This window comes from Choloepus didactylus, chromosome 5, assembly GCF_015220235.1.
Source record: "Choloepus didactylus isolate mChoDid1 chromosome 5, mChoDid1.pri, whole genome shotgun sequence".
NCBI lineage: Eukaryota > Metazoa > Chordata > Mammalia > Pilosa > Megalonychidae > Choloepus > Choloepus didactylus.
In genome coordinates this window covers 109,488,682-109,501,023 of record NC_051311.1, presented here as the reverse complement: position 1 = coordinate 109,501,023, position 12,342 = coordinate 109,488,682, and the positions used below count along the sequence as shown (strand labels likewise).

General features: G+C 36.4%; 1 protein-coding gene across 2 annotated transcripts in view; it reads left to right on the top strand.

Moving 5' to 3' along the window:
- PEX1 (peroxisomal biogenesis factor 1) overlaps nt 1–8,759 on the top strand; it is a 57,020-nt gene extending 48,261 nt beyond the window's left edge. For both annotated transcript variants that reach the window (XM_037836659.1, XM_037836657.1), the window contains exon 24: nt 8,485–8,759. In XM_037836659.1, coding sequence (XP_037692587.1) covers nt 8,485–8,569 — 85 coding nt within the window. In that variant the 3' untranslated portion in view covers nt 8,570–8,759. The remainder of the gene's footprint in view (nt 1–8,484) is intronic.
- The last annotated feature ends 3,583 nt before the right edge of the window (nt 8,760–12,342 follow it).

The window sequence follows — 12,342 nt, the reverse complement described above, 5'->3', positions numbered from 1 at the left end:
AGAATGGAAAAATATGAGCAACATCTCTGGGAACTTAAGGACAAAACGAAAAGGAAGAGTTTACGTGTCATTGGTGTCCCAGAAGGAGAAGAGAAGGGAAAAGGGCAGAAGCAATAATAGAGGAAATAATCAATGAAAATTTCCCATCTCTTATGAAAGACATAAAATTGTGGATCCAAGGAGTGCAGCATACCCCAAACAGAATAGATCTGAATAGGCCTATGCCAAGACACTTAATAATCAGATTATCAAGCATCAGAGATAAAGAGAGAATCCTGAAAGCAGCAAGAGAAAAGCGATCTATCACATACAAAGGAAGCTTGATAAGACTGTCTGTGGATCTCTCAATAGAAACCATGGAGGCAAGAAGGAAGTGGGGTGATATATTTAAGATACTGAAAGAGAAAAACCACCAACCAAGAATCCTATATCCAGCAAAACTATACTTCAGATATGAGGGAGAGCTTAAAATATTCTCTGACAAACAGACAATGACAGAGTTTGTGAACAAGATACCTGCTCTACAGGAAACACTAAAGGAAGTACTGCAGACAGAAAGGAGAAGACAGGAGTGAGAGGTTTGAAAAACAATTTTGGGAGATCGTAGCACAGCAACGTAAGTATACTGAACAAAAATGACTGTGAATATGGTTGAAAGAGGAAGACTGGGACCATGTGGGACACCAGAACAAAAGATGAACAATAAAGACTAGAACTGTGTAACTCAGGGAAACCTAGGTTGCTCAACGATTGTAATAAAAGGTACAAATATGTTTTTACATGAGGTAGAACAGATGAATGTCAACATTGCAAGGTGTTAATAATAGGGTGGGATGAGGGGGAAAATACAATCAATGCAAACTAGAGGCTGTAATTAACAGAAACATTGTATTATGCTTCCTTTAATATAACAAAGGCAGTATACCAAAGCTAAATGCATATGGGGTGGGGTGGGGTGGGGAATAGGGGAAGGGTATGGGACTTCTGGCATTGGTGATGCTGTTTGACTCTTGATTCTACTTTAGGTTAATGCTGTCTTTCCTTTTGTTGCTTTCTAGCTATCAAGTTTTTTTGTTTGTTTGTTTTTCTCTCTTTCTCTTTTCTTTTTCTTTTGCCTCTCTGCCTTCTTTGACTCTTCCTCCATCTTTGTGGAAGAAATGGAGATGTCCTTATATAGAGAGTGGTGATGGTGCCCACATGACTATATGGGGAACCAACAATTTACTTACTTAGGATGGAATGTATAGTGTGTGAACAAAACTATCTTAAAAGAAATGGGTTGATGAAGAAACCTTGAGGGCACTATATTGAGTGAAATAAGACAGACACATAAAGGCAAATATTGCAGGGTCTCACTGATATGAACTAATTATAATATGTAAACTCATAGACATTAAATGTAAGTTACCAGGATATAGAAATGAGGCTAAAGAATGGGGAGCAGTTGCTTATTACAAGCAGAATGTTCAACTAGGGTGAACTTAAATGTTTGGAAATAGACAGGGGTGATGGTAGCATGTTATGAGAAGAGCTAACAGTGCTGAAAGTTGTGTGAAGGTGGTGGAAAGGGTAAGCTCAGAGTCACACATGTCACCAGAAGGAATGTTGGAAGTTAAAAGATGGGAAAGTATAAAACAGTGAATCTTGTGGTGGACTGTTTAACTATATAAATATTAGAAATCTCTCTCATGAACTATATAAATATTAGAAATCTCTCTCATGAACTAGAATAAATATATGTCACTATAACTAGAAGTTAATAATAGACAGGCATATAGGGAAAAAATATATACCTATTGCAAAGTATATACTACAGTTAGTAGTATTTTAACATTCTTTCATCAACAGTAACAAATGTACTGTACCCAAACTATGAATCAATAATGGAGGGGGTGTGGTTAGGGGTGTGGGAGGATCTGAATTTCCTTTTTGTGTGTGTGTTTATTTCTTTTCTGGAGTAGTGAAATGTTCTAAAAATTGAAAAAAAATTGTGTTGATGGATGCACAGCTGTATAGTGGTGCTGTGGGTAATTGATTGTACACTTTGCATCTTTGGATAGTTGTATAGTATCTGAACAATCTCAATAAAAAAATATTAAAAGAAAAAGAAAAACAGTAAAAAAAACAAATAGGGTATTGCTTTCCAGGTATTTTAGGAGACTGAGCTGACAGAGTAACAAACTCTGCAAACAGGTGTTGTGGCAACATATTACTACAGCTTCTTATTTGCATAGTGCATGAACATTTATAAAACATTTTCATATCCTTTACTTCATCTCATCCCCAGCTGTGAGGTTAAAGGAACAAATATTGCCGGATCCAACCTCACAGAAAAGATATTTCAGATTAAAGAGGTTAACTGACTAGCCTTGGTATCTGTGCTGGTTTGGATGTATTATGTCCCCCAAAACACCATGTTCTTTGATGCAGTCTTGTGGGGACAAATGTATTAGTGTTGATTAGGTTGGAATTCTTTGAGTGAATCCATGGAGATGTAACTCAATCAACTGTCAAGATCTTTGATTGGATAATTTCCATGGAGGTGTTACCGCACCCATTCATGGTGGGTCTTAATTGAATCACTGGAGTCCTATAAAAGTGTTCACAGTCAGAAGGAGGTGCTGCAGCCAAGAGAGAGACACTTTGAAGAACACATAGGAGCTGAGAGTGGAGCTGGCACACAACCTGTGATCAGCAGATGCCAGCCATGTGCCTTCCCAGCTAACAGAGGGTTTCCGGATGCCATTGGCCTTCCTTCGGTGAAGGTATACTTGTGTTGATGCCTTCATTTGGACATTTTCATGGCCTTCAGACTGTAACTTTGTAATCAAATAAACACCCTTTATAAAAGCCAAAAAAAAAAAAAAGAGGAAACCTCCCAACAGTGAAAAGCGCAGGACCAGATGGCTTCACTAGTGAATGTTATCAAACATTCCAAGAAGAATTAACACCAGTCCTGCTCAGACTCTTCCAAAAAACTGAAGTGCAGGGAAGAATTCTAATTCATTCTATGAGGCCATCATCACCCTCATACCAAAGTCAGATAAAGATACCACAAGAAAAGAGAAGTACACACCAATATCCTTTATTAATATAGATGCAAAAATCCTCAACAGAATACTAGCAAACTGAATCCAATGGCACATTAAAAGAATTATACACAATGATCAAGTGAGATTCATCCAAGGAATACAAGGATGGTTCAATCTACGAAAATCAAAGTGAAATACACCACATTAACAAAACAAAGGGAAGTATCCACATATCATCTCAAGTGATGCAGAAAACACATTTGACAAAATCCAGCATTGTTTCCTGATAAAAAACACTTTGAAAGATAGGAACAGAAGGAAATTTCCTCATTGATAAAGGGTATTATGAAGAACCCACTGCTTACATCATACTCCATTGTGAAAGACTGAATTTCCCTCTACAATCTGGAACAAGACAAGGATGCCTACTGTCATCACTGCTATTCAGCATTGTACTGACAGTTATAACCAGAGCAATTAGGTAAGAAACAGAAATAAAAGGCATATAAATTGGAAAGGAAGAAGTAAAACTTGCACTATTTGCAGATGACATGATCCTATTTAAAGAAAGTCCTGAAAATTTTACAAGAAAGCTACTAGAGCTAATCAACAAATTCAGCAGAGAGGCTGGGTACAAGTTCAACAAGCAAAAATGAGTAGTGTTTCCGTACATTAGTAATGAGCAATCTGAAGAGGAAATCAAGAAAAAATTCCATTTACAATAGCAACTAAGAGAATCAAATATCTAGGAATACATTTAACCAAGGGAGTAAAGGACTTATACATGGAATGCTACAAAACATTGCTAAAGGAAATTAAAGAAGACCTAAATCAATGGAAAGACATTCCATGCTCAGGGTTTAGAAGACTAAATATTGTTGATATCAATTCTACCCAGAGTGCTTTACAAATTCAGTGCAATCCCAATCAAATTCCAACAGCCTACTTTGCAGAAATAGAAAAGTCAATCATCAAATTTATTTAGAAGGGTAAAGTGCCCCAAAGAGTCAAAAATATCTTAAGAAAGAATGAAGTTTGAGTTTCATGATTCTGAATTTTAAAACTTACTACAAAGCTACAGTGGTTAAAACAGTATGATACTGGCATAAAGATAAATTGATCAATGGAATAGAATTGGGAATTCAGAAATAGACCCTCACATCTATGGTCAATTGATTTTTGACAAGGCTATCAAATACACTCAACTGGGACAGAACAATCTCTTCAATAAATGGTGTTGGGAGAACTGGATATCATATCCAAAAGAATGAAAGAGGACCCTATCTCACATCTTATGCAAAAATTAACTCAAAATGGATTGTTCTGGGGCTCCAGTGGTTGGAACCCGGTTCTTTGGTAACTTTCTCTGAGCGCAGGGTCCTCTGGAGCACGTGGCCAGGGTGCTCTCTGTGCCTCCTCCACATGCCCCGCTCCTGCCATGGACCCGTGCTGCTGGAGCCAAAAGCTGGAAGCCCCTGTGAGGTGCATCGTGAGCACGACCCCCATCATCTGAGGCCGGGCACCCCCTCAGGCCCTTCCTTCTGTCAACTGGTCGGTAGAGACATCAGATTCTGAAGGAGATCTGAAAGCTTCAGAAGAGCACAGATATATTGATAAGGAAGCAGCCCTTCAGCCTCCTGGTAAGAGAAATATGTATAAAATTCTCTTACAGTGTGGACCTTAATTGACAAGCCCAGGCCCTGTTGGCCCTACAAGAGGCAGCAGAAACTTTTCTAGTTCATCTCTTTGAGGACGCCTACCTCCTCTCTTTACATGCTGGCTGTGACACTTTTCCCAAAGGATGAGCACTTGGTCAGGAGGATCTGAGGCATTGAAGAGAGACATGGCTGATGACATCCTGCAGCCAAGGTCTCTGTAAGCTTTTCCTGCTCATCAGAGAGCAAGTGTTTTTTGGAGGAAAAGCACTTAGCTTCTCATCTGGAGTTGGAGTTTCTCTGAAGGAATTTTCCTTCTCCATCTTTAGTCCCTTGTTGTCTTGCCTTCCCTTTGTTCTTTAGAAAAGGCTGGACCTGTTTTTAACTTTATGCTTGGGACAGAATGGCTAAGGCCTTTTTGTACAATGTTAAATAAAGATATTTTTCTATTAAGTGATGACCAGATGACTGGAGTCTCTGACACAGTTAAGCTTCTCCATATTATAAGGAACAGATGATCTCATTTTGATTAAGAGAAAATACCTACAGAACCAGTTAAACTTTCTAATTCTTTGTCTTTTTTATGTAGCGAGTTAAAAGCCACATGTATTTTTAAGACTTTTGCTAATTCAAATTTTTATTTATAGATAGATCATAATATTTTAGAACACTGTTTGCTTAAGTATAGTTACAGTACTTATTAAGAATGCATCTTTTTGGGTGATGGTAAGTATATAATTTGCTCCATGTTATATTCATTACCTTCACTGAAGGAAGGCCAATGGCGTCTGGAACACCTCTGTCAGCTGGGAAGGCATGTAGCTGGCATCAGCTGGTCCTTTGCTCCTGGGTTGCATTTCAAAATGGGTTTCTCCAAAATGTCTTTGGGCTTCTGTCTCTCTTAGCTTCTCTCAGCTCTCTGCTTAGTTCTCCTGGGGCATTTCTCTCTAAGCATCTGAGAGTCTTCTCTTAGCTTCTCTGGGGTAAACTCTGGGCTTCGTCTCTTAGCTTAGCATCTCCAAGTGTCTTTCTGTCTGCATCTCGAAGCACCTGGGTCTGTATTGGCTCTTAGCTTCTCCCAGGGGTAAACTCTGGATTACATATTTAGCTTCTCTTCAAAATCTCTCAGCTTCTCTGAGCTCCTTCTCTCCATGCGCTCTCTTAAAGGACTCCAGTGGTCTAATTCAGACCCACCCAGAATGGGTAGGGTGACACCTCCATGGAAATGATCTAATCAAAAGTTCTCACCTACAGTTGGGTAGGTCACATCTCCATGAAAACAACCTAATCAAAAGGTCTCACCCTAATCAAAATAAGTCTGCTCCCACAAGATTGCATTAAAGAGCATGCCTTTTGTGGGAGACATAATAGATTCAAACCAGCACATGGATCAAAGACCTAAATATAAGAGAAAGGACCATAAAAGTCCTAGAAGAAAGTGTAGGGCAGCATCTTTAAGATCTTGTGGTAGGCAGTCGTTTCCTAGACTTTATACCCAAAGCAGAAGCAAAAAGAAAGATAAATGGGACTTCCTTAAAGTGGAATATTTCTGTGCTTCAAAGGACTTTGTCAAGAAAGTGAAAATGCAGTTTACTCAATGGGAGAATATATTTGGAAGCCACATATCTGATAATATATGAAGAAATCCTACAACTCAACAATGAAAAAATGAACAACCCAATTAAAAATGGGCATACAACTTGAATAGATATTTGTCCAAAGAGAAAATACAAATGGCTAAAAAGCACATGAAAAGATGCTCAACATCACTAGCTATTAGGGAAATGCAGATCAAAACCACCGTGAGATATCATTTCACACCTACTAGAATGGCCACTATTCCAAAAACAGAAAACTATAATTATTACAGAGGATGTGGAGAAATAGAACACTTACTCAATACTGGTGGGAATGTAAAATGGTTCAGCCATTGTAGAAAACAATTTTTTGTGATTTCCTCAGAAAGTTAAATATAGAAATATACCATTTGACCTAGCAATCCCACTTCTAGGTATATACCTGAAAGAATTGAAGGCAAATAGATATTTGCACACTGTTGTTCAAGGCCCCATTATTCACAGTTGCCAGATGGTGGAAGCAACTCAAGGGTCCATCAAAGATAAATTGATAAACAACATGTGGTGTATATATGCAATGGAATTTTATTCGGTCATACAAAGGAATGAAGTTCTGATACACGTGACAACAGGGATAAAACAGACATCATGTTGAGTAAAATAATTTAGATACAAAAGGGCAAATATTGTATGATTTCACTGATATGAAACAATTATAATAATAAAGTCAGATTTAGAATACAGGTTACCAGGGGCTGGCGTAGTTGGTACAGAGTTTCTTTTTGGGGTGATGAAGTTTTGGTAATGGATGATTGTTATGGTAGCACAACATTGTGATTGTAATTAACACCACTGAATTAAATATTTGAATGTGGTTAAAGGGGGATATTTTAGGTTGTATATTTGTTATATAATAATTAAAAAAAAACGTAGGACTGTAGAACACAAGCAGTGAACACTGATGTAAACTATGGACACTAGTTAATAGTACAAGGTACCACAAGAATGCAAAGTGTTAAGGGAAAACTGTGAGGAACGGTATGTGGAAAATCTGTATTTTCTGCATGATTTTTCTGTGAATTTACACCTTTTGCTAAGTTCAAAATAGCATTTATTCATTTTGCGTACCATGATTAGTCCACATTTGATATACAGGCCTCTTGGTATTGACTCTGTGGCCACCCATGAGTCTGAGGCCCATAGACTGAACCATTCTAGGTTAGTGATTCAGCCTGATTCAAGAATGTTTGTTCCTGGTCTTCAGAAATTGCAGCTGTTCCTTGTTTAATATTGCAATACTTTGCTCTATGTGTGTGTGCACATATGTAAGTAATATGTACTTATTGTAGAAAAATTAGAAAACAAAAATAAGGAAAGATAAAAAAACAAAACCCTCTCACTGCCTACCAAAACATATTTTGTTTGTATGCTTACATATTTTTTCCTACTAAAATAAGAACATGCTGTACATATTGCTATGTAGCAGTCCATTTCACTGATCCATACATCTTGAACACTCTTTCACATTAAATATTACTATTTTATTGTTTTTCATGTAATTATAGTATAGCTGTGCAACAGTCTCCAATTTTTAGACATTAAATTGCTTCCAGTTTTTCACTATTACAATATGCAGTGTGATAACAATGAACATTTGCAGAGCTGAATGTTTGCATACATCTTTAATTATTTCACTGAGATAAAGGTAGAATTGTTGCATCATAGGGTGCTTACAATTTTTAAGGCTTTTGAAATATATTGCCAAATTGCCTTCCAGAAGTACTGTACAATTTGTATTCCAAAAGCAGAATGAGAGTGCTTTCACCACAACCTCACTAACATTCCAATATTTTTCTAAACTGCCAATTTGTTTGAAGAAAAACTATATCTCATTTAAATTTTTATATTTTTTAGATTGAAAATATTGAGGTTATAATTCTTCATATTATTCATTGCTATTTGTATTTTATCTTTTTTAACTTGCCTATTCATCTGCTTTGTTCCTTTTTCTATTGGATATTCAAGGTTTGAAATTTTAGTTGTAAGAACTTTATGTAAGTTATTAGTCCATTCTCTTTATGTTCTGTTGCAAATACATTTTCCAGTTTCTCTCCTTTTGTTTTAAAAAATAGTTCTGTTTGCAAACAATCTATTCATTATTTTTTGTTTTTAATTATAGTATTTACATGTATTATATATTATCTCTCTAACTTTTTTAAGGTATGAAAGCTTTCAAAATCCAAAGAAGAGAAAAAATCAAAGTGGAACAACTTTTCGACCTGGACAGAAAGTAACTTTAGCATAAAATATACTTCTGATTTTTTTTTTTTTTGGATGGGTTGTCACTATGTTGTAACAATGGGTTCTGTAAATTTCTTTTTAATTTAACAAATCAGGTTAATTTATAAAATCACAGATGGGGAAATACTGTGATTATGTGATGATCAGGATTATTTGAGATTACTACTATATAATAAATTTGGGTATTTATAACAGATTCTGTACTTTATTTCCTATAAATATATATCTTTAATGAAATAATATCAGCCAATTGGTATAATTAAACTATTTCCCCTTAAAAAAAATAATAAGAGTATGTAATTAAATACATTTGTTAGAACTGACTGATAGTTGCATATTCAACATCTTTTTAGTATTTGACAAGTTTTATGCTTAGCAACTTAAGACTGTTCTAGAAAGAAAATATCTTGTTATTTACTGATCAGATTATCTACTCTTTTATGTCAGAAGATGAAATTGTTGGGTTAAAAAGATATGCATATTAAAAATTGTCATAAGCACTGCCAGATCCCTCTAAAAAGGCTGGCCCAATATATACTTCCACTAATGGTATCCAAGAGTACCTGCTTTTCCATTTCTTCACCAGTACTGGACTTTATCAAAAAGTTAAATTTTTACAAAGTTGCTATGTCAAAAATCTGTTTTGCATTTCCCTGATTCCCTGGTAAGTTTGAGCATCTCCATGTTTTAAAAATTATTTATATTTTAATTCTGTGATCATCTGTTGATATTATTTGCCCATTTTCTTTTGGGGTTTTTTTTGTGTATGTGTGTTTAGTTCTTTATGTACATATATATTAATCATTTTGCAAATATTTTCTTAATTTTATCTTGGGTGTTCTGGTGTCTTTTAATTTTGATGTTTTTAAACATACCAGTCTTCTCCAGATATTCCTTAAGGCTGCCACTACTGTGGAATTACAGAAATTAAAGACTAAATAGAATATATAGGCTTCTAATTATTTTCCTAAATTGCACAAACACAGGATGGTATCAGATCTCATTATTCGCTATGTAGAAATTGAAACCTTTATCAGCTGATTTTAGATGCTAAGAGAAAGGTAGCATAAGCAGTAGTTCTCAATTCTGGCTGCACATTAGAATCACCTTGAGAGCATTAAAAAAAAAAATTAGATTTTTAAGTTTTAGTAGATTTTTTGGAACCTAGCCAGCCTCACTCCTGAAGATCCTGATTTAATTGTTCAGTTGTGGGACCTGTGCATCAATATATATATTTTTAAATTAGAGATGTGCATTAGGATGTCTTTCAGGCTCTTCAGATGATTCTAATGTACAGACAAGTTTGTGACTCACTGTGGTAAAGGGAGGGGATGGGGGCAGATAGTGTGCGATGGGATCTAAGAACATTTTCAAAATCCAGGTGGCTTTTAATCAGTTATTGAACTATAAAATGGGGATAATTAAATGAGAAAATGTTTGCGAAAGTGCCAGACACAAAGAATTGATAAAGTGCTAATGGAGGGAATTAACAGAAAGTGAATTTCCCTTTGACATAGGGTTACTCTTGGCCTTTGTAAATTCAGAACCTCTTAGCCCTGTTAACAATGCTGCAGTGATGAGGAAAGCATCATATGGTTGTGCAGGTTATGCCCTGCCCAAAGATTCCTGGGTGAGTTGAGGCTGGAATCCAGCCCTCCTTTTCATCAAGCCCTGTGCGCTCTGGCTGGGTATTTGATGAGCTCGGAGAGATGAGCCTGCCTGGGGTGGCTGACATTTTGAAATCCTTACAAAGGTTCTGTGGGTACTAATAGCCCTGAAATGAGGGTCTGAATTAAAAGGCTATCACTTTCTACCTTTTCCAAGTTTAGGGGAGGCACCTTCACTTTTTTAAATTCTAGAATCAAGTGTCTTTTTTACTCACACCATCCCTGACCATGGGGAGATAGATTTAAGATAAAAGAGTTGTTGTTACAAACCTTCTCTCTTCCATCCAGCTTCTGTTAAACAGAAACGACACATAGAAGCTAGAATAATTAGAAATGGGGATGATGCCACAAGAGGTTGAGGTTATGATTGTAGCTTTTCTGTTGGAAGTTGGGAAATTAGTACATGCCAGTTTGTTATATTGAATAAGCAGCACTGGTCAGTGGTTTCCACTTCTTTGATAGGGGAGAAAAATACCATGTGCAGAGATTTTTTAAAAACAAAATTTAGACTTATAAGTTTTATTAGATTCTTTGGAACTTAGTATTTCTTGCAGAAGCACTTTCCCAATCTCTTGTGGGATCGTATGAATTGCAGTTCTGTGGTAACACTGCAGTGACATTTCCGCATTTATTTCTTTAGGCCTCAGTTTCTTTATCTGTAAAATAGGGGAGTTAGATTAGTTGGTCCTTAAATCCATATGTCCACAGAGTATAAATCTTTCAAAAACTATGTTTTCCTGATACGGATCAGAAGCCCCAGTAATATCTATGATAATTTGCACTTGAGTTGAAGAAACTAGCTTTCTTAACAAAATCGTATTTGCCCAGAAATTTTCAGTTCATAGAACCTAATCTGAAGTCTTTGGAAGTTCACCCATCACAATATTCTGATGCTCAGGGCATCAACATGCAGGATGGTTCCATAGCCTAACACCTGTGCTCAGTGGCTCTGCCTGAGGGCACTAATGGGATTCTCTAGCTTTCTGTGAAAGAGGATGCCTTTACTGTGGTCACTTTTGGTTGTCTTTTCTGTCAGCCTGCCCCCATTTCCTTTGCAGCAGCTGTAGCAGTTTTACCATTTTTCTCAGTTCCCAAGGCCTTTTCCTAGACTTTTATCCAAGACAGGCAAGCACTATTTCTAGGGTTGGGACATTTGTGCCAGAGGGCTGGAATTGACAGAGGAAAACTTAGCTGTGATGGGCCTGAATCGATTTCAAGTTTGGGCATGACCTCAGTCATAACTGAGGTTGGCCCTGAGGCTGGAGACCCAAGAACTGCATGGCTGCCTGCTCTACCCATCTGATTCACACAGTTTTGTTCTATAAAAGCAATGGATTAAGAGACAGGAATCAACTGAGCACAGTGTTTTGTTTTTGTATGCCTCTCTCCTGTGCTCTAGTACCCATATTTCCAATGACCTATTCAATACTGAAGTTCAGGAGATGTCTCATAGTTCTCGTGTTCTAAAACAAAACAGAACAAACAAAAAGTCATATGAGGTACATCTACCCAGAAAGCTACTGCTGGTTTTTATCTTCCACAAAATAACTCATGTCTTTTTTAATTCATCCTTCTCCCTCATTCTCTATGTGTATTTGTTTTACAAAACAAGAATCATATTGTTTATGAGTTTCATATTGGTTTTTCTAATACTGAATATTTTTATAAGTATTTTCTCACTGTTACTAAGAATCCCTTATAAACATTTCTGATGATTGTATACAATTCTATTATGAATATTTCAAAATTCATTTTCTTCTTATTGGCTTTTTAGGTGGTTTCTGGTTTTTCACTATTTTGAACAATAATGGAAATAACCTCCTTTACACTATTTTTGCCCACATTGCATATTTTCTTAGCATAGATTCCTAAAAATGGAATTATTTGATCATAAGGTATAAATATTAAGGTTATTTATACACACTGCCTTTCCAGAAAGATTATGCTAATTTACATTTATACCAGCAGTATATCATGTCTCTCTGAGCCTCTAAGATGTTCCCCAGTGGTCCCCATCTCCTGGAATTCACACCTATCTGGTAGAGTTCACATACCTGGCATGAAGTTAAAAGCATAGTTCTTAGAACTTGAACAGGGCAGCAAGATAAAA